This window comes from Tripterygium wilfordii, chromosome 18, assembly GCF_013401445.1.
Source record: "Tripterygium wilfordii isolate XIE 37 chromosome 18, ASM1340144v1, whole genome shotgun sequence".
Classification (NCBI taxonomy): Eukaryota; Viridiplantae; Streptophyta; class Magnoliopsida; order Celastrales; family Celastraceae; genus Tripterygium; species Tripterygium wilfordii.
This window is the reverse complement of record NC_052249.1, coordinates 12,921,738-12,946,963: the sequence shown is the minus strand read 5'-3', so window position 1 is coordinate 12,946,963 and position 25,226 is coordinate 12,921,738. Positions and strand designations below refer to the sequence as shown.

The 25,226-nt window shown below is 37.9% G+C and overlaps 4 protein-coding genes across 9 annotated transcripts; all 4 read left to right on the top strand.

Annotated features, from left to right (window-relative positions):
* Positions 1 to 1,657: 1,657 nt before the first annotated feature.
* Positions 1,658 to 7,386, top strand: LOC119984834 (protein DEFECTIVE IN MERISTEM SILENCING 3-like). Of its 2 annotated transcripts, none has more exons than XM_038828965.1 (8): positions 1,658 to 1,815; positions 3,152 to 3,295; positions 3,476 to 3,590; positions 4,209 to 4,446; positions 4,871 to 5,062; positions 5,145 to 5,465; positions 6,147 to 6,372; positions 6,855 to 7,386. In XM_038828965.1, the coding sequence occupies exons 1-8, from the start codon at positions 1,714 to 1,716 to the stop codon at positions 6,894 to 6,896; spliced, it is 1,380 nt and encodes a 459-aa protein (XP_038684893.1). In that variant the 5' UTR covers positions 1,658 to 1,713; the 3' UTR covers positions 6,897 to 7,386. The 2 variants fall into 2 exon arrangements, with proteins under 2 accessions (XP_038684893.1, XP_038684892.1); XM_038828964.1 differs by having other exon boundaries at positions 6,852 to 7,386.
* An 888-nt stretch (positions 7,387 to 8,274) lies between these two features.
* LOC119984887 lies at positions 8,275 to 17,515 on the top strand. 5 transcript variants are annotated; one of them, XM_038829034.1, is made up of 14 exons: positions 8,275 to 8,442; positions 8,520 to 10,709; positions 11,232 to 11,362; positions 11,645 to 11,744; positions 11,837 to 11,966; positions 12,050 to 12,113; positions 13,148 to 13,913; positions 14,273 to 14,599; positions 15,296 to 15,799; positions 15,881 to 15,953; positions 16,034 to 16,119; positions 16,505 to 16,624; positions 16,817 to 16,887; positions 17,004 to 17,515. In XM_038829034.1, the coding sequence occupies exons 2-14, from the start codon at positions 8,595 to 8,597 to the stop codon at positions 17,005 to 17,007; spliced, it is 4,491 nt and encodes a 1,496-aa protein (XP_038684962.1). In that variant the 5' UTR covers positions 8,275 to 8,442; positions 8,520 to 8,594; the 3' UTR covers positions 17,008 to 17,515. The 5 variants fall into 5 exon arrangements, with proteins under 5 accessions (XP_038684962.1, XP_038684964.1, XP_038684963.1 ...); XM_038829036.1 differs by having other exon boundaries at positions 11,846 to 11,966; positions 16,817 to 17,515; XM_038829035.1 differs by having other exon boundaries at positions 15,296 to 15,790; positions 16,817 to 17,515.
* Positions 17,516 to 18,049: 534 nt separating this feature from the next.
* LOC119984888 (E3 ubiquitin-protein ligase SINAT5-like) lies at positions 18,050 to 21,501 on the top strand. Its single transcript, XM_038829038.1, has 3 exons — positions 18,050 to 18,654; positions 20,035 to 20,421; positions 20,856 to 21,501. The coding sequence occupies exons 1-3, from the start codon at positions 18,397 to 18,399 to the stop codon at positions 21,216 to 21,218; spliced, it is 1,008 nt and encodes a 335-aa protein (XP_038684966.1). The 5' UTR covers positions 18,050 to 18,396; the 3' UTR covers positions 21,219 to 21,501.
* A 567-nt stretch (positions 21,502 to 22,068) lies between these two features.
* LOC119983352 (O-acyltransferase WSD1-like) lies at positions 22,069 to 24,956 on the top strand. Its single transcript, XM_038827028.1, has 6 exons — positions 22,069 to 22,498; positions 23,063 to 23,638; positions 23,747 to 23,923; positions 24,016 to 24,225; positions 24,313 to 24,450; positions 24,534 to 24,956. The coding sequence occupies exons 1-6, from the start codon at positions 22,292 to 22,294 to the stop codon at positions 24,708 to 24,710; spliced, it is 1,485 nt and encodes a 494-aa protein (XP_038682956.1). The 5' UTR covers positions 22,069 to 22,291; the 3' UTR covers positions 24,711 to 24,956.
* The last annotated feature ends 270 nt before the right edge of the window (positions 24,957 to 25,226 follow it).

Genomic DNA, 25,226 nt, shown 5'->3' with positions numbered 1-25,226 from the left:
TCTGAGTGGACTGGAGTTCATTATGGGCCGTTATTGGCCTTTTAATGCATTTGGGATGGGGAGATGCTGACTGCATAGGCGGGGGGAACGTTGACAGGGAGAGGTCGGTTGCTTGCTTCTTTGATTGTTAATTTCCTTAAAAAATTGTTTCCTTCTCCGATTAGGATTAGGATTAGGATTAGGATTAGGATTAGGTCAATTGATTTATAAAATGAGCGGCAATGGAAGGCGCCGATCATAACCAATAATGACCGATTGCGAAAATGCTCAAGTTATTGGGTTTTCCACCCTCTATTTAAAAATCGAAACTAGCAAGTGAAAGATCAAAGGGCTATGATAAGGGGATGAGTTAAAGCTCTGCCGTTGCATCTTCTTCCTCTATGCGATTTCGTCTCCTCTCTGCCTCTCTTCCTGCTACTCTTTCTTACATCGCGATCGACTCTCGTCTCTTGGTGGTTTTATTCTTTGGATGCGAAAAAGTGACATTAGTCAGGGTACCCATCTCCAACCCTAATATTGTTACGTTTTTACCGTTAATTTATCCTAATCATAAATTCATGATCAACGAAGGAGATAGTCGTAATTCTTTTCTTAGCACTAATGATTAATGATACAGTTCTACTTTCGAGAGAATACTGAGAATTAAATCAAAGCTCATGTGGAGGCAAGTCTTAGGTTGTAAAGAGTTTGAATTAATTAGTATTTAAACAACTTAAATTTAGTAAGAACATACAAGATCAAGAAGAAATGAAACTATTCAATTAGACGGAAAGAACTAAGAAGTAGCAAAAAATATAGTTGCTAAAGATCTATTGACTCGATTTTCAACATAGACATTAAAGAAGTTTTGGTATTATAAACAGGTGAATAAAGTGGAGAAGTACATCCGAAATTTTATGCAATCAAGTGATTCTTTTACGGTTGAATTGAAGGAAATTTTTTTTATTGGGGTTAGGTATCCATGATTATCATCGGATGGGATCTTAAGAATTTTTAATTTTTTTATCGGATGGGATGTTTGCTAAGCAACAGGATGTTAAGAAATTTTCGGTGCGTAATTAACGATTATTTTATTCAATTTAGTAATTTTTGTTATTTTTTTTGTACGTGTTTTTATAACGAAAATGACATATAATCCATCAATTTGGCAGTCTACGGGAAGTTTTATTTCCACTCTTTTATCCCACAATTAATTGTCAAAAATTTATTGTTTTAATATAGATTTTATTGTTTTTTAAATCATGGTTTGGAATTCATTGTTTTAGTTCTGAATTAATATGTTTTTGAAATTCCATTGAAAAAAACAATAGAACTAAGAAATTCTATTGGATAAAACAATGAAATTAAGATTTATCCTATAAAACTCATTGTCAATGGCATTGAAAAAAACAATAGAATTAAGATTTATCCGATAAAACTCGTAAACAATGGATATTATTAGAGTTTTATGTGCTGATTCTAAATATGTAATTTTTTTTAAAAATCTAACATGTATTTTGAAACGTTTTAAAATCTTGTTTAAGTGATTTGGGCTTCCATGAACTATTACTATATGGATTACCTAAGACTACTGTTTTCATAACTGGTCTTTATTTGTAATGGTGGAGTTTAGGGTCGATAATGGACAATCAATCTAAGTTGAGGGACTTAAAATATTAAAACCCCTGAAAAGAACGAAAAGATTCCAGGGTATAGATACCCACAGTACAGCGCATGAAATCGGAAGGGAGAGAGAGTGGCGATTTCAAGCGAGAGACAAGACCGAGCAAGTCAAAGCTCTCAAACTCAGCCATGTTTCAAGCGAACAACCACCAGGTGAGTCCGCTCCCTCTCCTTTCTTCCGAGTCGTAGAATTTTCTATTCCCTGATTCGCTGCTGAGAAAATGCGGGAAAAGTTAAATCCCAAGAATTACCAATCCCGTTACAAGCTCCGGGGCTGCAGTTCTCGAGCTAATCGGGAAGCAAGTTTCCTTTTGCTTCCCCACATTTTGTCGGAAGTGTAGGGGTTCCACATGCATGCGTTTCTTTTCGTATTTAGACCCACTGAATTTAAGAATTGAAGTGGAAGGACCTGAAATCGTTGAATTTCGCGTGTTTTTTAGGTTAAGCTATTTTTATCTGTGAGATGTTCAACATGAGATGCAGTATCAATGTAAAGAAATTGAACTAGAAAAGAACTGAAGAGAAGCAAAGACAGGAGAGAAAAGAATTGGGGGCGGGGTGAAAGAGGTAAAGCCAACAACTAGAGGAAAAGATAGGAACGAAAGCTTCAATTTCAAAAAAAATCAAAATCAGTCTCCAGATCTTGATCAACATGAAAATTCCCTTATAAATCCTGATGGATTATGGTCCAAATTCCAAAGTACACTCCAAAAAAATTGACCATAACAAATAAAGAAGAATGAAAAATAATAATATGAAACGCACGGTTCTCCTTACTCCCTCAAATCTGAGTGCTTAGAGTTCCTGGTCGTGTAAAGACTTGTTAAATACTTTTTTTTTTTTTTTTCTTTTGGTTCCTAATGTGCGTCTCTTCCTTTCTTATTCATATATATTGAAGTGGTGTCACTACATGAACTTCCGATTGCTGTTCTTGTAAACCCTGCTTTTCGACATCTAGTTTTATGCATGAAAGTTTGGGCGGCTTTAAATAATTATGTGTATGTTGATTGCCTGGGAAGATTATGAAGGCTAGTAATGCGGTGTCGTTTGACTAGTACGTTGCAGTTTTTGGTTAAACATTAATGAGGGGAGTTTGTTTGGTTGGGAAATTTTGCGCTCAATTAGAGGGCAGCTTAGCATTGAAAACTAGTTGTACAAGGTTGTCAGAGTTAGTTAATCTTTCCTGTCGTCATATTATTTACATGATGATTTTCCCAATTATTCTTCCCTCTACTCACATATGCTCATGATTCCTGCATTTTCATTTTGGAAGTCAGTCTTATTGATATTTTCATGGTCTCATATTTTTTCCTTAGGTTATGGAAGTTCAAAAGTTTGCATTAGATTTGGTTAAAATTTCAACTTAACTAGTGAAGAAACACAAATGAAGGGGATAGAAGGAGATTGAAGTCATTGGACTTTATTGTTGTAGTGTTTACACTTTAAGAGTTACTTATCTGTTAACATAAGATAGTTATTCCCTTTGCAGCTTCCAACTGATGCAAAGCCATTATCTGTCGAGGAATCATCTCCATCAATGGAAATAGATAAGAATGACCGCAGCATAGTTTTGAGGGATGAAATGCACAATGGAGGATTTTCACAGGCACAATCCATCATCTACGGTTCTAAGGTTGGGAAGTAATTCGTAGAATTGCAATGCTTTGAGATTTTTTTATCCTGTCAATAAAATAAATGATAGGTGATCTTGTTTTCCTATTAAGGTATGATGACATATCTGTTTTCTTTTATTCATTTGCTTGTCATGGAATGCCTCAAATAAAATAACTTTGGACTAATTTAACTTGTGCAGAAACTTCAAGATGATCTACGCATGATGGGTATGAAAATCCAACAGCATGAGGACAATATAAAATTTCTAAAGACTCAGAGAAACAAATTAGATGAGTCCATTCTTGGCATGCAAGGTATAACCTTTCATAAATTCAATTTACTGTATTGTCTTATGGTTGCGAATCTAACTTTAAACTTGAAGAAAGGGAACAAAACGGAAATGTGGATACAAGGGCACATTAACTATGCTAGATGATCCTTCCTTTGGTGCAGTTATTTTTAGTTAAACCCTAAACTTCTCCATGCACATTGTTCATTTACCAAAAACATTGAGCATGTGTCACCTGCTTGTAGTGTTGAATGTTAATAAACAACTTGTTGAAGATATTGTGATTAAAAATCGTGTCATGAATTTTAGGTTGTTTATAAACCCAAGACGACATTACAATTCAGGTAGATCATTTTGATCAAGGCAAGAGTTTTCTTATTGCACTGTATTTATGTAATTTAAAAGTGTTGACAGTATCTAAGATTCTAACTAAGAGAGAACCTTTGCACGTAGCAAATTTATTTCACCACAACCTACGCACCACATGCTCAATCCATGGTAGCAACTCCCTCAAATTTGGGGTAAGGCTGCTTTCATCTGTCATTCGCAGATTCTGCCACCATTGCTAGGATTCTATCTCTTTATTACATACGTTATCCTTATGTTTTTTCCCCTGCTTCTTTATCTATAAATTTTCTTTCAGTTATTCTCGGAAAGTATCATGCTTCAAGCACATCTAAGATTGAAAATGAGGACCATTCCACCCATCAGAGTGAGGACGATACCAATCAACAGATTATACTGTATGAAAAATCCGCTGCAGGGATATTGTGCCAGCTGAAAACACGTCATGGCACTCAGGCCTATCATCTCTTAATGACCAGGGATGTGCTGGGCATTGTTGCCACACTTGGAAAAGTTGATGATGACAATCTTAGCAGGTCAGTATGATTTGTGAACTATATTGTGGTTATCTTTCTGAGGTCACAATGTCACATTATCGTGTATAACCGGTAAATAAGCTGTATACTTTTTTATGTCCAGTTTTTGTTTGGGATATCCATTAATTCTTGTGTTTATTGGACCATTTACTCATCATCTCAAAAGGATTGCCAGGACTCTAGCTTTGTGAAAGTTGTATGTTGGAGATATATGGAGGTTTTTGGATTGTAATTGTTGATCCTTATTCCCGATGTTGCACATCTGTGAGATATAGTTTACTTACTGGGTGTTTAAGATGGATTCCTGTCTTGTTCCCCTGTTAGGTTGCAGAAGATTATCCTAATAGCTAGAGGAACTGTGCGATGACGAACATTGTTAACCCCAAGCTATATATGTTTTCCTTCTATTTATTTTTATGTATAGGCTTTTCTCAGAGTACTTAGGACTGGATACTATGCTTGCAATTGTTTGTAAGACTTTTGAAGGCGTTAAAGCTCTTGAAGTATATGAGAAGGAAGGAAACATTAACAAAGGCTCTGGTCTTCATGGGCTTGGCGCTTCTATTGGGAGAGCCTTGGAAGGACGATTTCGCGTCATATGTCTTGAAAATTTGAGGCATGGCTTTTCATGTTATCTTTGTTTGTGCAATCTGAACTTCCATTTGCTAAAATTCCATTAACATTTCCTCCCGTTCCAGACCCTACTGTGGTGAATTTGTAGCTGATGACCCACAAAGGAGGCTCGATCTTCTAAAGCCGAAGTTACCCAATGGAGAGTGCCCACCTGGATTTCTTGGTTTTGCTGTAAATATGATCAAAGTGGATGGCGCAAACTTGTTTTGTGTCACAACCAGCGGACATGGTCTTAGAGAGACTCTATTTTATAATCTTTTCTCTTGTTTGCAAGTTTATAAAACAAGGGAAGACATGTTATGTGCACTCCCTTTTATAAACGATGGAGCTGTTTCTTTGGATGGAGGGATGGTGAGGAATACTGGTGACTTTTCTCTGGGCGATCGGTAAGTGGCTATGCCATCATGACATTGATGACTTTGTTTGTGGAAAGTTGCATGTTGAATCTCACCATTAAACTTGTGCATCATTTGTATGTGTTTGAACTTGGTTACGCTTGTAGTTTTCACCTGATGCGAATGCTTTTGGATGTGAGGTTCCTTCTTATCTTTGCTCGATTGCTACTTATTTGTGATTTACATATGATTTATACTTTTTTTCCTCTCCAGTAGGCTACCTGAGCTGTTGTTTCTCCTCAAAGGGTGAACTCGTGCTTTTGGTTGTGGTTCTCTTGTTTAGCTTGAAATTTTTTTTACTCTAGGTTTCAATTTCATTGATGTGCTGCTCTCTTTCTAGTTTTTGCAATGAATTTTTAGATTTGATAAGATTAATAGTGTTGCTTAGTCAATAATGGAGGCAAAAATTTCTGGATTTGGTATATTTATGACGTATCTGCTAAAAAAATATGGATGCTAAATTTATGTTTGTCCTTCACCAGGATTGTGCTATTTGACAAATTCACCATTAAGAGAGAGTTATCGTTTGACTTGCAACTTATGAAATGTATCTAATGTAGAGGCCATTGCAGCCCGTCTTAGAGAATTTTTCTTTTTGTTCCAATGGATACTCATTGTTTCCTACTGTCCCTTTTGCTGTTTCATTTTCTTTTTTCATTGCATGATTTTCAGGGTGGATGTGGATGTGAGGTTCCCTAAAGCCTCCAAGACATCAAATGTGCCTGAATCCTATGCTCAAACTGAGAAGAAGATGAGCGAGATGAAATGGGAACAAGAAAAATTGACTGAAGATATTAAGAGAGAGCAAGCGTTGTTGGTCAATGCTAGGTCAAGTTTTGATAAACAGAAGCAAGAGTTTGTCATGTTCTTAGCTCAAAGCTCATCATTTGCAACTCAGGTAAGGTTGAGGAGCTACTTCTTTTTACAAATGCAGTTGGTAGATATTTAGCACTTTACAGTCATACAAAAAGAAATTAATCAGGCAATAATATGCATAATTTTAATCTGACATTCTTTCTCAATAATACAATAACAAAATAAATCAGGCAAGACTACATATAGTGTTAATCTGATATTCTTTCTCTCTCTCTCTCCGTCCTCAATAGCTCAGGCTCTTTAGTTTGATCCTTCCAAAGAATTGGTACTGTCCAAAGCAGAAGCATGTGAATGCTCTAGGTTGGCCGAAAGGTCATGTCATTGTTGTTGGTTGAGTCCAATAATTCTTGTTGGATTTTTCTGTGAAGTACAAATTATATACATAAAATAATAATGCAGAACTCTTGTATTTATTTTTCGTGATATAGATCAATTAATAAAGTAGAAATGTTGTATTTGTTTTTTGTGAACAAATTCTTAACTGCTGTCTTTTTATAACAGCAGCATCAGTTCCCAGTTGCACGGGATAGATCAACCCCACGATGATGCAGACATTGAAGTAGCCGCTTTAAAATCAAACTAGAAGTGAAAAATGTGGTGGAGAGTTGGGTTGTGCATGAGATGCTTTGTTGATGTAAAAGCCTTGAAGTTTCATGCCTTGAGTCGAGTGAGAGCACTAGGGATGCTCGTGGATTCAAAATGGTGTTGAAGCCTGATTTATTCAGAGGCTCTCCTTCATCGCATGAATATGCATGTGAAAAAAACTCCAGTATGTTATTTAGAGGCAGAAATTTGTGACTAGAACATTTTGAATCAATCATCATTTCCCCCATCTGCATCTGTCTTGTACCGCGGCATGCATGTAAATTGCATTATCACAATTCGGTCATTGCATGGAAGAGGTTGTGCTGTTGGGTTGAGCAAATTTTGCTCGGTCTACAATCCATATTTCTGTTGTTTAAATGAACTTTCCTTGAAACTGAAGGATGAATTTTAGTTATCCCGTAAAGAACATCTGACATGGATTTGAAGGGTCGTCTTTAATCTTTATTGGCTGCTCCTAATCTATGATTCTCACTCTCAAGAGAGAGGATAAAAGAGGACAAAAATTATCTTATTGTCCTCCAATTAATATTCATGGACTACAGCTACTGTACTTGAGTTCTGGAGCAACCGAGTCCTCATAGATGGGAGGTGCCGCTCAGTTTGCTCAAGTGTGGAATCCTCAAAAGGTGCATGCACTCGTGTGTGTGTGTTTTTTTTATCAATATTTTCAATTTTAATAAATTATTTTCATTTCCCTAAAACTTAAAAAGCATTTCCATATCCCAAAAAGGCAAAAACCCATTTTCGTCAAATGAGTTGGAAAATACTATATTTGTAGAAGTAGAAACTGTAAAAGTCGATTTTTTTTTTGGTTTTATAAAATTCATGGACCTTACTCAAATTCTTCAAAATTGACAAATCTGGTTAATTTTTGAATTTTGGCTTAAGCTTTGTTCTTTACTCTGTCTGGTCTCTCCTCTACCAAGCCATATTATAATGGAAAACCCTTATTATATATTGGTGTGAGGTACTTAAACATTTGAAATAAGGTCCCCACTTATCAATCCAAAATTCATTTTTTAACTCTCAATTATAACAATTTCATAATCAATTAATCATGGTCATGGATGAATAACATCTAGTAAATAAATAGTAATAAGCATGAAAAATACAATATTTTAAGACTGGAATATTTCAGAACTAGGCATTATGTATTCCAGGTGCGGTTGAAATTGAATTTTAGGTATATATATGTCTAATTCAATCGATTTTCAACCCTTATAGTTTGCCGTGTCTTTTTCCAAGGGTGACGCAACAAAGAAAAGATAAGGCTGGAGAAGGACATTACACATTAGATTATTTCCCCAACAAAGAAATTGACAGCCGCAAATTTACTTCTCTCCTCTTCCTGCAAATATGCAATTTAACAATGCTGTTTTGCTACTGTAATGGGTGTATATAATATTACATTGCATTTCTTACTAGAAAACCCAACAATACTACTTTCCTGATTTCCTCTTACGGAATTACGAGCATTAGAGACACTGTGAGTATTAAATTTAATTTACAGACTTAAATTTTATTGATTTATTGCTTAAAAGATTGTTGATTTTGTTCTCTCAGTCAAATTCAGTTCGAAGTTTCATTAAAGGGGAACTTTTGCCGAGTTTCTTCTTTTTCTTCCTCATGAGGTGAGCCATGGATGAGTATAGGAGATGCTCAAGATCGACCGGAAACTGGAGGTGCGGGGAGAGAGCCTCGACTGGGAGAGCTCTTTGCGAGAAGCATTATATGTTTATGGTGAAGAGGAATGAGGAGATCAAGGAGAAGAAAAGGAAGAGGGACAATGGAACTGGAGCTGAGTTGGGTAGTCAAAAGAGGAGTCGAAATCGACAAGGAAGTGATGAGAATTCAAAAATGATGTTGCAGAGGGTTGGCGGGGAAGATGGTTTGCCAAATACGGATGTGGGTTTTTGTGGTGAAGGGATTCATGGTGTCTGTGGTATGAAAAATGGTGAAAATGATACTTCGGTTTTTTGTGGAAGTGTTTTGGTTCCTAGTGAACCATGTGAAGAAGATGGTGGTGCGAGGACTAATGGAGCGGAAGAAGCACAAGGGGGCGTGTCTGCTGAAGTTGCGTGGAATAACAGTTGTCTAGGTCATGGTGGCGAAGCCAATGCTGGAAATGGGGACATCAGGCTTGGAGAGGGAGGAAATCAAGACGAACTTTGTGCGTTCAGCGTTCATGGTGAAGGCGTTGGAAGCCTCTTTGGTGGGGTTCATGGTGGAAATATTGGTTTATGTTACAATGGCAATGGGTTTCAGTGTTTGAACACTGAATCAGGGTGTGCTAGCTTAGATGCAATCCAGAATCTGTTTGGCGAAATTACATATGGGGATGGTGGTGAAGGAAATCAAAATGGGTATCTTGAAGATTCACAGCATGACAAAGATGAAGTAATACCAAAGAAGAGCAAGCCTGGCAGGCCAAAGGGGTCGAAAAATAAACCAAAAATACATGCAGATGATGGTACTAAGGATGAAGATAAGCTTTTGAGAGGGAAAAGGAAGTTTGGTAGGCCAAAGGGTTCAAAGAATCAGATGAAAAAACTTGCAGGTGAAGAGCAACTAGTGCCCGTTGAAGTCACAGGTGATAATGGAGAAGGGATTGTCCGGGAAAAGATTGGGCTCGTAGAAAATGCAGGGAAAATTTTGCAGATACGTAAGCTTGGCCGACCTAAGGGTTCCAAAAACAAGAAGACAGCATTTGCAGCCGGTAATCAGGAAATCATCAGTAATCATGCTGATGGAGGTGATGAGACAATGACACTGCTGGGTCTGGAGAAGGAGCAGACTAGTCTTTTTGGCAAAGGAGATCAAGCTGTATCTGCAGAGTTGACTGGTGTTGATGGAGGTGCAAATGGAAATTTCCAACCTAAAAGAATACCTAACCAGCCAAAGGGTTCCAAAGGTGAGGACAAAAAGGCTGCTGGTGATAGTGAAGAAGGAAATAACATTGTCCAGCGAAAGGAAAGGAGAGGAAGACCCAAAGGTTCCAAAAATAAGAAGAAAAATGTTGCTGGTGATGGGGTTGCTGGTTATAGTGAAGTAGGAAATAAGATTGTCCAGCCAAAGGAAAACAGAGGAAGTCCAAAAGGTTCCAAAAGTAAGGAGAAAAATGTTGCCGGTGATGGGGCTGCTGGTGATAGTGAAGAAGGAAATAAGATTGTCCAGCAAAAGGAAAGGAGAGGAAGACCGAAAGGTTCCAAAAATAAGGAGAAAAATGTTGCAGGTGATGGGGCTGCTGGTAATAGTGAAGAAGGAACTAAGATTGTCCAGCAAAAGGAACGGAGAGGAAGACCGAAAGGTTCTAAAAGTAAGAAGAAAATTATTGCCGGTAATGGGGCTGCTGGTGATAGTGAAAATGGAAATAAGATTTTCCAGCAAAAGGAAAGGAGAGGAGGACTGAAAGGTTCAAAGATTAAGAAACATAGTCTTGTAGCTGATAATCAAGACATTTACGTTCAAACTGTTGAGACCAGTCATAATGTTGCTGATAGGATTGTTGCCATAGAAGGGTTGGACGGTGGTAGAACCACTTTTTTGAGTGAAGAGGTAGGAGCAATGGCTGGTGAACAGAAAATTTCTGCTACCAGTATTGGAAATATGACTCTAGTGCCAAAACGTGGCAGACCAAAGTGTTCAAAGAAGAAGAAGCCACTCTCTGCTGAAGAAGATCAGAGCCGGATTGGGGAAATCAAGAACAGGAATAGAGGAGATGGAAGGTCGATGGAAAAGCGGGGCAGGCCAATTGTGAGTTTTTTCAAAACCTGTGATTCCCTAATTTTCATAGCCTAGTTGATATTTTTGGCATTCGCTTAAAAACAGCAAAAGCTTGATTTTGAATAATCATGAGCACAGATTCAGGATTCCGAGCAATCAACCAAACTTATACATCAGGAAACAAGGAACCTACTTGGACTAGAGACACATCTTTATAAGTTTAAGTGTTTTTTTTTTTTTTGTCGTATTGAATTCCCCCTGATCTTTTATTTAGAAAAAATTGGAAAAAAATAATAATGCAAAGACAAAAGGAAAATCTTTGTTACTTATGAATGTACTTTGCTCTTTGTACCTTTGAATCGTTGATGGATCCCTCCATTATCTTCTGTTGTCTTGTGGACATGTCCTATAGTTACTGAGTGATCTCCTTTGCCATTTTCCTCTTAAAAGATTTACTTGGCTGATCAATTGATTGCTATAATAGCATTTTATCGATTAAGTCATCCAATTTGAAGTTGCCATATAATCTGAAGAATGTCGTTTCTATATTAGGATGCTACCAGCTGGAAAAAGAAGGAAAGGGGTTTGAGGTGCCACCAGTGCTTAAGGAGCAAAAGGAACAAAGTTGTCATTTGTTCACACTGTCAAAGAAGACGATATTGTCATAAGTGCCTTTCAAAGTGGTAATGTGATCTTGCAAATTGCTTTTGCTTACGAAAAGTATTACCAGAAGCCTAAACATGATTTTGGAGCCAACTTTCATAAAATATTTTATGAATTCTGGTAAGGACGTACCAATAGATGTTATGGGAACATTCAATTATGATCAAACTTCATCTAGATATTCTCTCTGGATGGACAGGTGTCTTGAAGACTGGTGATTGGCATCTTTATGATGATTTATTTTACAAATGCGAAATGTTTCTCATCCAATGATCATAATAGTGTTTTAGGCAATGAATCAGGTACCCTGACAAAACAAGAAAAGATGTAGAGATTGCGTGCCCATTTTGCTGTGGTAACTGCAATTGCAGGTTGTGTCTCAAGGAGGATTTAGCTGTGCTGGTGTGTGCCTTTTCTTCCTTCTTTTTGTTGCCATTGCTATTGTTTTGAATGCATGAATTTCTGATGTCAAATAAGACGTGTATTTTTGAAAGGTCGTGCAGGAAGAAGAAGTAGATACCAAATTGCAAAAGCTGCTTTATTTGCTGGATAGAACCCTGCCTCTCCTCAGAGATATTCAACAAGAGCAGTCTTCTGAACTGGATGTGGAAGCAAATATTTTTGGTAGTACTCAGAGACAATTATTAGTCCATAACCTTCAGCTTTGAAATGTGTAATGATATGTATGCTCCTTTCTTGTTTCATAGGTGAGCCACTGACAGAAGATACTGTGCCAAGATCTGTAATTGAAGATGATGATCGAGTCTATTGGTATGATTTTAACTCTCCCAAATTGCCGGGGCTGGAACTAGAAATTTATGAATTAAACTTCTGGCATCTATATGCAATATTTTTTTTTATTTGGTTTAGTTATAATTATTGGGAAAGGTTTGATAGTTAAAATGAGGCATAGGAAAAAACAGATTTGTGGTTAGCTTCATGCTGGCAGTTGCACTGCTTTTAATTGGGAAACAGATCAATAAAATATATTGCTGGGGCCTAACCATGGGCCTGAAGGAAACCAATTGTCCCCATGTTGTGGATGCTCCTCCATTACCTTTCACTGTATAGGATTTGATGGTATATGCAATTTATGCATCATGGTTGAAATTATCGTTTTGAGGCTTGTTGATAAGTTATATTTTAATGGTGATCCAGTGCATGAGATGAGGTCTGTTTATTTTTTATAATAATATTTCCTCTTTTCTTGTGGTTTGGATTTATGTGTCTTGTGCCACTTTTTATTGTCCCTCTGCCTTTTGTTCCTTTGAAAAACATCTAGTTTTTATGTGTTAAAAGGAGAAGGGTACTTTGGTACATTGCGTGTACAATCTACACTAAGGCTTAGTATGGAACTTTTCTGGAAAGGCTGTTGGTCCAAACTATAGCAGGAGTAATTAAACATTGTGAACAAGCATATTAATAAAAATACAAATGTCTAGAGAAGCATTATTTCTAATTCGTTCTTTGTGTTTGAAGATTGGACACTACGATTATGTTTATGTAGAATTGTTAATTGTCCTTTCTCATCTTATACTGGTCGTTCTTCCTCCTGCATTGGTGAGTGGCTATTTCCTAATATTCTTGAAGCAGTTCTGTATGTTGAAAAACTTCAATAATCATCTTTTGCTTCCATTTTTGATGGAAGATAGGATGTTGGGGGTATGTTGGTTTATTATACTGCTAGTTTTGCACCCTGCAGTGCTATGTCACAACTCGCTGTTTCTCGAAAAAGAAAATGGTATTGTGATTTCAATATTTCTGATGGTAGACCATTTAACCTGGAACTTGTCCTTGTGCAACAGTGATAATTGCAACACATCCATTGTCAACTTCCACAGAAGCTGTCCAAACCCTGCTTGTTCTTATGATCTCTGCCTCACTTGCTGTCGGGAAATTAGAGGAGAATTTCAGACTAGAAGTAAAGAGGAAGGATCATCTAATCTACAATATGCTGAAAGAGGATATAGGAAAGATACAGCTTTGAATGACAAAATTCCTGAGCATTGGAATGGTTTGGAGAGCCAAGTGGCCCTTCGTGGAAATGAGACAAAAGCTGATATTTGCGACCTTCCTGCGTGCACAGAGGCTGATGGTAGGATTCCTTGTCCTCCAATTGTTCATCGAGGTTGTGGTAGTCAGATACTGGTGCTTAAGCGCATCTTTGAAGCGAATTGGGTTGACAAGCTAGTTAAGAGTGCAGAGAGATTGACTAGTACGTATAAGTCACCAAGCATAGATATTTCTCACGAATGCTCGTTGTGCCGTCCTACCAGTAATTTGGACAATGAAGAAAAACATGTTGAAGTAAGGCAGGCGGCCTGGAGAGAGAAAAGTCATGATAACTTCCTGTACTGCCCAGATTCAATTCAGGTGGATGACAGTGCAATTGACCATTTTCAAATGCATTGGAGGAAAGGTGAACCAGTTATTGTTAGAAATGTACTCGAGAAAAGTTCGGGACTTAGTTGGGATCCAATGGTGATGTGGAGGGCTTTTATAGGTGCCACAAAGATATTAAAGGAGGAGGCACACAAGGTTAAAGCTATTGATTGCTTGGATTGGTGTGAGGTATATTTTTCTTCATACATTTTGAAGTTGCATTAACTCTCTTGTAATTGCTATTTTACAATTTTTCTCCCCGATGATGTGATGCCTGTTGTCAAAAGACATTCTTTTTAATCAAGCAAAATCCTTCCCTTTCTGAAATCTCTCTGAATGAGTCAAAGAAAACTAGACAAAGTCAGTACATGGAGAAATTTTCCAACCCAGGACATCTTACATTATATTGAGCATGAGTGCATGCTTGTGTTTCTATCATCCAATGCTATTAGCATATGGTGCACAATTAGCTAATTTTTTTCTGCTGAAAGTAATTTGTTGCACTTGTAGTTTGTGAACAAAGTCTGCATTCCCTCTTGCTGCTACAGGTTGAAATTAATATTTTCCAGTTCTTCAAGGGTTATTTAAAGGGTCGTTGGTATAAAAATGGGTGGCCGGAGATGTTGAAGTTGAAAGATTGGCCTCCAAAAAATTCGTTTGAAGAGTGTTTGCCAAGGCATGGTGCTGAGTTTACTGCCATGCTTCCCTACAAGGATTATACTCATCCAAAATCTGGTCTTCTAAACATTGCTACAAAGCTTCCAGCTGTTTTGAAGCCGGACTTGGGACCAAAAACATACATTGCCTATGGATCTGTGGAAGAACTTGGTAGAGGTGATTCAGTGACCAAATTGCACTGTGACATTTCTGATGCGGTATGCAATATTTGGCTGAAATGGTTCTTGATTTTTGAGTTGATTCCATCCTTGTGTTTTTTTAGTCTTTCTGTACTTGACCTTGTTATTTGGCTTCCCTACCTTAAATCCCAAATATGAAACCTCGTTAGAAAATCTAGCAGGCATTAATTGCCCGTGTTTGTCATCAAATTTCTGTGAGGTTCTCCTGGCTTTGATTTATATGCTCATGTATCCAAAGTATAATTCAATTTGCTGCCATTAAAAACCAATTTGTATTTTCCTTTTGTGTTCAAAAATTTCATTGCCATGCGACTCAAACCCAACCATTGAGAAGGGAAGAACTTTTAAAATTGCTTCGAATCCAATAGAAGCTCAAATGTTAGTAAATGTGATTTACTGCTTCCAAGATACATTCACTCGTGTTTTTGTTTGTGTGTATCTGTAAACGATAGATATATGTTAGTAACATCTGGTCCTCTCCTGCTTCAATCGAAGACACTGAAATGGTGTGGAAAAAGGAAGAAAAAAGGTGAATTGATAGAGTATGCACAGTGAATTTTTGTTTCGACTTAGTGGTTCAAAGTTCATATTCCATGAACTTATCATCAATTTATTCTTGAATCCATTTCTTTACTTGTTTTCCTGTGATGCCACCTCCCATATTGTCTAGGTAATTATAAGCTACTCATGTCTATCGTTCTAATTTTCATCCAGGTTAATGTGCTGACTCACACAACCAAAGTGAAGGTGGCTCAATGGCAGAGGAAAGTTGAAGAAAATTTAAAAAAGGAATTTGAAGCTGAAGATTTGTGTAAGCTTTATGGAAAAAAGCATGAGCTATCAGGTACTTTTAAAATGAATCCCCAGAAAATATTTTGTAAAGATGAAACAAATAGCCCTGGATTCTCTCATAATGGGGTTACTATTGAGAGTGACTCCTCATTGGAATGGTTATATGCAAAGGAAGGGAAGCTCGATGAACAACAAACTACCTCCAACGAGTTAGGAGACTTAGCTACAAGCATACAGATTTTCAACTCTCGTGCTGATGATTCGAGCTCCTTTTTGGAAGAAGATTGTGTGAGAACAAATAATGACGTTGTATGTGGCGGTGCTGTTTGGGACATCTTTCGTAGGCAAGATGTGCCGAAATTGATTGAGTACTTAGAGAAACATCAGACGGAATTTCGTGACATCAGTAATCTTCCTGTGAGCACTGTGTGTATCGTACAGCCTACCAATGCTGGTGATATCCTTGTTGGTTAGACTCTTTAGATTGATATAGTTTATTTGCTCCAGGTTATTCATCCTATCCATGACCAGACACTTTATCTGAATGAGAGACATAAAAGGCAGCTAAAGGAGGAATTCAGTAAGACGTTGTCTCAACTATCAATCTGCAAATACATACATAGATATGCCTGCATTGCTTATTGGAAGCTATTTTTCTAGATATTGAACCTTGGACGTTTGAGCAACATCTTGGAGAGGCGGTTTTCATTCCGGCAGGATGCCCACATCAAGTTAGAAATAGACAGGTGCAAGTCTTATTTGATCTAGTTCGCTTTTTTATGTTGCTTGCCAGTTGAATCTATATTTCCTTCTAATAAGGGATGTGGCTTGTCATCGACACATGAAATCATTGCATGACAACAGAGCTTCAATTTGATTGATAGTGAGGCAGCCTTCCAATCGTGGGAAATTAAGTCCGTTAGGCAGTACTAATGAAATCAATACTGTTTAAGATAAATTGGATTCTTATATTGTCAGAGTTATACTCTGTTGTTTGCAATCATATCATGCAAATAAGCAAAGTATGATCTTGCTAGTTTATTGAAACAACGTTTGTTTAATGTTTTGATCTAGAGTTAAATGCCATATCAATGTTAATGGTATCTTCTTCTTCCTTTTTTCCTCTCCCAGTCATGCATTAAAGTGGCCCTTGACTTTGTGTCCCCTGAAAATGTTCAAGAGTGCATTCGATTGACAGAAGATTTCCGTCTGCTTCCCAAAGGCCATGGAGCCAAGCAAGATAAGCTAGAGGTACATATTATCTAACGTAAAATTACAGGGTTTAAGAGAATAGCTCTGTGCATGCCTTTGTGCATGTTCCAACTTCTAACCCTTTGAAATAGCTTGATTGCGTTATATCCTGTAACCCAGTAGTCAGTTGTGCTGCCACGGATGTTTATACCTGAAATGTTTTCCATACTAAACAAAAATTTCTTGTTATAGGTGAAGAAGATGGCACTGTATGCTGCTAGTTTTGCTACGAGTGAAGCTGCAAATCTGATGTCAGCAATGGAGTAAGAAACGGCTTAAACTTTCGGCATAAATTTGTTTTTGTTAAACAATTCCTGTTTTTCTCTATATTGCCTGCTTTTTTGGCTCTTCTACTAAAGTATGCGCGCATCCCTGTCAGATAAACCATGCAAGTATCCGAGCACCAAGTTTCATTAGATATCGATAAGGTAATGGCTATAGTTGTGAACTTTGTTTTTGATGATGCAGAAGCAATGTTGTAATTAAATTGCCAGTTTATTTTTGGGGGGTCCTGATATAATCAAGAAAAGCAATAAGCAAATACCACCAAGTATACTGGATGTACCAATAGGCAGTAGCCTACCCTCTGAGATGAGAATTTTTATCAAGTCTGCAAGAGGGGAAGCAAAGGTTCTTGGATGTGGCATGAGGATTCTTTTTGATATTTTCTTACAGTGTCCAATGCATCATGTAACGAGAACTCTTTGTGGTTGCTTTATCTGTACTTCACTCAATGTTCAGGTAAAAGTTCTTTAATAGGCCATAATCATGAAGTCCAGAAAAGCCAAGTGGCACCCAATCCTGGCTGCACATCAGATGTTATATTTTTATGATTATTATTACATTCCATTTATTGCTTGATGATGTCAAAGTGCATTCCAGTTATGTTTTTATATGATGCTCTCAGCATTGCACTATTTCAAATGCTATAATTAGTTTGTGGAGTGTCTGAAATCCAAGCTCTCATATACATTAAGATATTTTGTCATTTTGTGCCACGGGCACACGAATTTGTTGTTCATAAGTCGTCACTATTGGTTCTTATGCTTAAAAAATGTTATTTGTGTGAGATGTGTTAAAACTTTATTTATATAGTATTCAATTAAATTATATAAATAGAATGTGAGATATGGTCTTGAGAATTATTATGGAGCATCATGTGATATCAAATTAGGAAATCTAGTCTTCTATTTAGAAATGCAATTATAAAATCAGAACAATTTAGTTGGGAAACAATGAAATAGAGACTTATTTTTTCCCCTACTTTTAACTGATAACAGAACATTTGGACAGGGATAAGAACGTTTACACAGATCAATTCTACACGAGTGAAGCAGTTTGCCAATTTTTGGAATACATATTTAAAATCCTGTTAAGCAACCTGTCCTAATCTACACGAAACAAACGTTGAAATCTGGTAACCGTTGGATTTTTTCCCGAATCTAACTCCTAGCCTGAGCATCAACGGTTTCTATTATTTCTGTCCCGCGAGCAATGTAAGGGAGATAGAGTGCAGACTGCAGAGAGAGGGAGAAAGAAGAAAAGAACCTCTTTTTGAAGGTAGAAAGAGATCGGTTCTTTGGAATCTGTTTCCCTCTCCTTTCTCTGCTGAATTTTCCAGAGAAACCCACGAGAAAATAAAGAAAGAAGAGAGAGGGAGGGGCGAGAGAAGAAGGGAAGAAAAGCCGAAGGAAACCCATAAATTATTATTTATTGATTTTGAGTGCGATTTTGATATAAAGTTCTGAACTTTTTGGTTGGTTTACTTCGTGATGGAGTTGGACACAGTGGAGTGTTTGTCATCCTCAGATGGGTTCGATGAGGATGGGATCCATCACCACAGTCTACACCATCCATCACATCCTCATCTCCACAATCTTCATCAATTCTCTTCATCAAAGCTTCACAATGCCAACGGCGGAAATAATGGCAATATTTTGGGTCCGACGGCGATCGCTCCTGCCACCAGCGTCCACGAGTTGCTGGAATGCCCTGTCTGCACCAATTCCATGTACCCTCCTATTCATCAGGTCTGTTCGTCATGCTTTGATGTCTCATAAACGTAGGAATTATGCAAATTGGATTTCCGTTTTTGTAACTGGGTTTTACTCGAATGTGGTTAATTATATTGTTGATTTCATGGGTATATGAATGGCGTTTTATTTTGTTAAAGGTAATGTATGGTGTGCTATTTGATTGCGAATTAAATTTGTTTAAGGCGTACCCGGAGGAAAACATCAAAATTGGGACTTTTTGAGGGATTGATTTAAGACTGCTGCTTGATGGGATTTGTGTTCGCTGGCTTAGGGAATGGTTTTGGATTAAGGCTTAGATGATGATGGTAAGGGAAAGACCCTTCCCCCCCTCCTCCTTATTTTCCTATCCTTTTGGTGCCTGGAGATATGGGGGTAGGTGGGTTTTAGAAGTTGTGAGTCGTGAAATGTACAAGTAGATATGGTCATTCCAGCTTGATGGACTTATGTTCTTCTTAAGTTGTGGTGCTTGGATGCATGTACGATTCTGCCAAGACTATTGAAGTTCAATCCATCCTTTGCCTTCTCATGTATGCATATTATGAATTACAATGGAGAGAGCAGTTATGAAGTAACTGGTGTAGCGGACCTGTTGCAGAATTTGTTATTCAGATTGATGATCCTAAAGGTCTAACATTGAGTGGGGCTTGATTTGTTGAATATGTTATTGCCTGGCATAGAGCTATCTAGAAATTTGTATGTAGCTGTTCGACCAGATTTGAGATCAATCAAGTTTTGTATCATTCATTTGCCTTCATGAATAATGTCGTGAATAGGGCTTAGGGTTTAGCCAAAACATCTAATTCCCTTTCTGGCATTTAATTGATGCTGGTGTTTTGCAGATGATTGGTGTTGTTTTGGGGTTACTATGTAAGGTGGGGAACAATCTGGCCCTTGCTTAGAGAGGTTCCATGTTCTCAAGAGATCCTCTGCTGGACTTGAGAGAGGACCTGTAGGAAACGCTGAACTGTATCTGAGGCATAGATGTTGCATGTCTTCATTTTCAAGCTAGTTTAATCACACCAATGTGACACGATAACAGCCACATTAACCGTAGTCCAAGTAACATATCATCTCATGTATGGTTTTACGAGTTAAGGTTAAAACTTATGTGTCTTGTTGCACTCTGCCCTCATTGTCACTTTAATAGAATTATGCACTTTGTTTCCTTTGGCTTGTTCATAGTTTTGCATTCGCTTGATCTGTCTCTCATGGATTTCATGTTATGTACAGAATCATCATTATATGTGTGGACACATGCATGTGTGGGTGCAGCTGTGTGCATGCGTGGGTGTATTTGTATGTTAATTATAAATGTGTAGAAGAATCATCAGGAATTTGCTAGTTGCTAATGATGTTGTTCTTTCCCCCCTGCAGTGCCACAATGGTCACACACTATGTTCCACCTGTAAAACAAGGGTACAAAACCGATGCCCCACTTGTAGACAGGAGCTTGGAGATATTAGGTGTTTAGCACTGGAGAAGGTGGCTGAGTCACTTGATTTGCCTTGTAAGTTTTATAGCTTGGGATGCCAAGAGATATTTCCCTATTACAGCAAACTTAAGCACGAGACAATATGCAACTTTAGGCCATATAATTGTCCATATGCTGGATCAGAGTGTTCTGTTACTGGAGATATTCCTTTCCTAGTTACTCATTTGAGGGATGACCACAAGGTTGACATGCACACAGGATGTACATTCAACCATCGTTATGTTAAGTCCAACCCCCGGGAAGTAGAGAATGCAACTTGGATGCTAACGGTTAGTGTAATGTTGCTTTAACTCTTTTTTTTCCGGTTGAGTTTGCAGCAACGATCAATCTAAGTGGCGTTGTTGGATGTCTGAATGATTTTCATTGTGTGCAAGTCTTGAAAATAAATAAATGTTATTATCATCTCATGATTGGCTTTGGCGATGGAAAATCTCCATGAAAAATAGATGGATACTTGCATGTCTGTGGTTGTTACTTTATATGATAAGTAGCTTATTCACAGATGTGACTGGAGCTCCTCACCATTTAAACATTTTCATTTTTCTCATCTGGTCTGGGGTACAAAATACCCTAAAAATATGTTAAATGGTTGATTTCCATGTTTTTCATGCCATTACTGTATGAATTTCTCTAGTTGACTGAATATTCATTTTAATATAATTTCTCAAAATTGCTGTGTATATATATCTTCTCATTTGATCAGGTCTTCCATTGTTTTGGGCAATACTTCTGCCTTCACTTTGAAGCCTTCCAGCTTGGAACAGCACCAGTTTACATGGCATTCCTCCGTTTCATGGGTGATGAGGCTGAGGCTCGGAATTATAGCTACAGCTTAGAGGTTGGGGCAAATGGCAGGAAGCAGATATGGGAAGGTACGCCAAGAAGCGTCCGGGATAGCCACCGGAAGGTAAGAGATAGCCACGACGGTCTTATCATCCAGCGCAACATGGCCCTTTTCTTCTCCGGTGGGGATAGGAAAGAACTGAAATTGAGAGTTACTGGGAGAATATGGAAGGAGCAGCAGAATTCAGATGGGGGAGTGTGCATACCGAACCTTTGTAGTTGAGCAGCTGATGTTTAAGCCTTTTGTCCATGATTGTGTGTTCTCGGAGCTGGACAGTCTGTTGTGTGTTCTACTTCTTGCATGTGCCAATATTTTTTGTTCTCTGGAATGGTTTTTAAATGGGTGGCTATATCGAGTTTCGGCTTCTATTAATCCAGAAAAATGACCTAATTGCAAACCCCTAATGTGACCAAATGTATGTATGAAATTTAATTAGGGTTAGGGTTCAGATATGTAAATATTTTGTAAACACGTGGATGTTGTTCAACCCAGAACCGATTTCTTTTGCCACCCCTAAGTATACCCATATGCAATGCATCATGGAATGGGATATGTGAGTCGAAAAGGCAGAGGTGTAAACAGCGAAGAGTCATGGGCATGTAATTTAATGGGGTTGAAGGTAGAGGCGAGAATAGAATAGGACAGCGTTGGGCCTGAGAAGGATCCAGTTGCACACATGGGGAGGGGATGGGATGGGAAAAGGTAAGTATGGACACATGTCCAGATAAAAATAAAAATAAAAAAAAAAGAAAGTATGGACACATGTTTTGTAATGCACCCTGAAACTAATTTGAAGAGAGGAGAAGGTAGTTTGTCAATTTTGTGAGGTTTTTCTACAAGTCAGTCCATGGGCAGTTTCGTAATCTTACTCCTGGGTCGAACTCTAATGTCCATCGTTCAAAAATATTTTATATTACGTGACTGTGATTCAGCACTCATCTCATCAATATATTTTTATATTCCAGGACTATAATTTAATATAGTAGGATATTAGGATGGTCATATACTCACATCGAGAGAGAACCATCAAAAGCTTCACTGAGTCCATATCTACGGCTCATCTTCTTTGACTTTGCAATATCATTTATTTGACTCGGAAGCTACATAAAATAAAGCTGTTGGAGTTGAAGGTGGGGTGGTCAGAGAGAGAGGCGACAAGCCCCGGTGTTGAAGTTAGAGCCTTAGAGGTGGTGGTGGTAGTGGTGGTGAGGGAGTAGACCAGAGAGAAAGAAGCAAATGAATCCTTGAATTTGGCCAGGGAAGAGCTATCATATACAGTTCAGACGATTAGACAAATGAGAGTTGAAGTTGGTCCTCGTGGTGGCGGCACCACAACAACCTCTGAAGAGCCTCTGAGTCCGGCGGCGCGTGTGTTTCATGATCCCAGCTTCAACTGCCACATCATCGCAAAAATGGGGTGCAAAACTAGCATCGATCCCGCTGTTTTCATAGACGGCCTCAAACATACTTTGATAAAACACCCTCGTTTCTCAAGTAAACTGGTATGTTCAACTTCATCATATATATATATATGTATGTATGTATGTATATACTTTACTTATCATTATTTCTGCTGTGTGCGTCTGTGTGGCATGTATCAATGTTCTTCTCACTGTATTTGTGCTAGCTAGCTCCATCTGCGATTTACTAGTTATTAATATATATTAACATTAAATTGCAAGGATTTTAATGTCACTGTGATATCCCAAGATACAGACTTTGAATGGTCCCCAAGTACGTACAGAATGATCTATAATCATCCACAATTGCCTTCTTTTTTTTTTTTTTCTAAAAAAAATCTCTGTTCATAAAACTTTATTTAAAATTTACTAATTCTGAGTCATGTTAATTGGTTGTAAATCAAAAATGACTCAATCCTAAAATTCCTTGTGATCAATATAATCGAACTTTTTTTTTAATCTCCTTATGGGGGGTTTGGTGGGGTGTTCATTCTCATTCAAGTATTGCATTTGATTTTCTTTAATTAATTTACTAGTTTGTGGCATTTTCATCTGTTGCAAAATGATTTCTTACATCTAATATCCTCTTATTTATCGCTACAAAAGGTGGTGAATGATGATAAGAGCCAGAAAAAGAGATGGGTTCCAACTACTGTAAATGTTGAAGACCACGTAGTCGTTCCAGAATTAGACCTGAAAACGGATTCACCGGACCAATTTGTTGAAGACTATATCTCACATATCACCACAGTCCATATGGACTTCTCCAAGCCATTATGGGAAGTTCACATTCTCAATGTCAAAACATCTGATGCAGAGGCTCTGGTGGTTTTCAAGATCCACCATTCCATTGGCGATGGAGCGTCTCTTATGTCTCTTCTCCTAGCTTGTACGAGAAAAACTTCAGACCCTGAAGCATTGCCTACAGTTCCGGGGTCAGAGAGGAAAGATTCGGCGATGTCAATTGGGTTTTGGGGGTTCTTAGTAGCTATTTGGTTAGTATTGAGACTTGCTTTCAACACTTTGGTGGATATAGTGCTATTTCTTGCAACATTATTGTTTTTGAGAGACACAAACACTCCAATCAAAGGTGCATCAGGGGTCGAGCTTAAGCCCAAGCGATTCATTCACCGGACAGTTAGTCTTGATGACATAAAGTTGGTGAAGAATGCAATGAACGCGGTAATGTTTATCTTCAAGAACCTTCAATCAATTTCATCAAGATTTGAAGTCACTGAAATAACTAACTAACTAACTCTGTCACGTAATTTTCTTGGACTATCATTGTAGACCATCAATGATGTGTTACTGGGAGTAACGGAGGCCGGTCTCTCCCTATACATTAATCGAAGATACGGTGAGAATGAGAAAGACGACAAAGCAACAAAGAAAAGAATCAATCTTCCTGAGAGCATTCGTCTTCGATCAGCTATACTAGTTAACATAAGACCCAGTACAGGAATTCAGGTGACTTATCCGTCCTCATCATTCAATTAAGTAGGAAAAAGATTCCAATTACTCTGCCAAATAATGCTGTTTCTGGTTTTTCTGTTAAACAGGCTTTGGCTGATATGATGGCGAAGGAGTCCAAGTCCGGATGGGGTAATCGGATCGGATATATTCTCCTCCCCTTCCACATTGCTTTACATGATGACCCATTAAAGTATATTCGAAGTGCTAAACGCACAATTGATGGAAAAAAGATCTCCCTAGAAGCTATATGCACTAACTTGGCTGCCACTGTTATTGCCAAACTATTCGGAGCCAAGGTATTTTTAATCACTTTATTCCACACTCTTCAAACAGAGTAGTTGCATTTCCTGAAAATGAATGGAAATTGTACATTGTTCACACAGGCAGCTGCAGCCATAGCTCACAGAGTTCTATCAAACACCACATTATCATTCTCGAATGTCGTAGGACCAGTGGAGGAAATCAGCTTTTCTGGCCATCCAATGGCCTACCTTGCTCCCAGTGTCTATGGACACCCTCATGTAAACAATACCAACCTTTCACAATTGGGTTTATTTTATTATTCAGGCACTTGTGACTTGACAATGCATTGTCTTGTTTGCAGGCATTGACGATGCATTTCCAGAGCTACACCGATAAGATGACGATTGCTTTAGCCATTGATCCGGAAGTTATTCCTGATCCTTATCGGCTTTTCGATGATTTGGAGGGATCTCTTACGGCCATGAAAGATGCTGTTGTTCAAAGAGAGCTTAATTATAAGAAAGAAGCTGTCAAGTAGAAGATCGGTTGCCATTGCAACATTGTTTTGTTTTTTTTGCCTTTCTAAGAACATAACAAAGATAGTGAAAAAGAAGAGAACTTGGAACATGATTGTTCCTCCTTTTAAAAAAATCAAGCAATGAAATTCTGCCCTCCATTGTTGTTGCACCAAATTTATTGAATATGGAGAATATTCTCCCTTGTTCAGCTTGTGCTTATGGATTATCAAGAGCTAAGCAATACAACAGTCGAACTCTCGCCTCTGCATTCTTCAATATTGGGATAGTGTAGATTAATAGTGTGATTGTACGGAAAGAAAAGATTATGGGGCAGTAAGGGTTTGATGGTGAGGATGAGAAAATATTTTGTGGCTATGCATAGGATAGCATTGGGCCTGAGAAGGATCCAGTTGCACTTGCACACATGTGCCTGTGAAGCCGTGAGCTATGTAACACCCGGATTTTGTTCGGATCGATTTTTCATTTAGTATTTTTCTTTTCGTATAGATATACTTTTGATTTTATTTGATTCAATT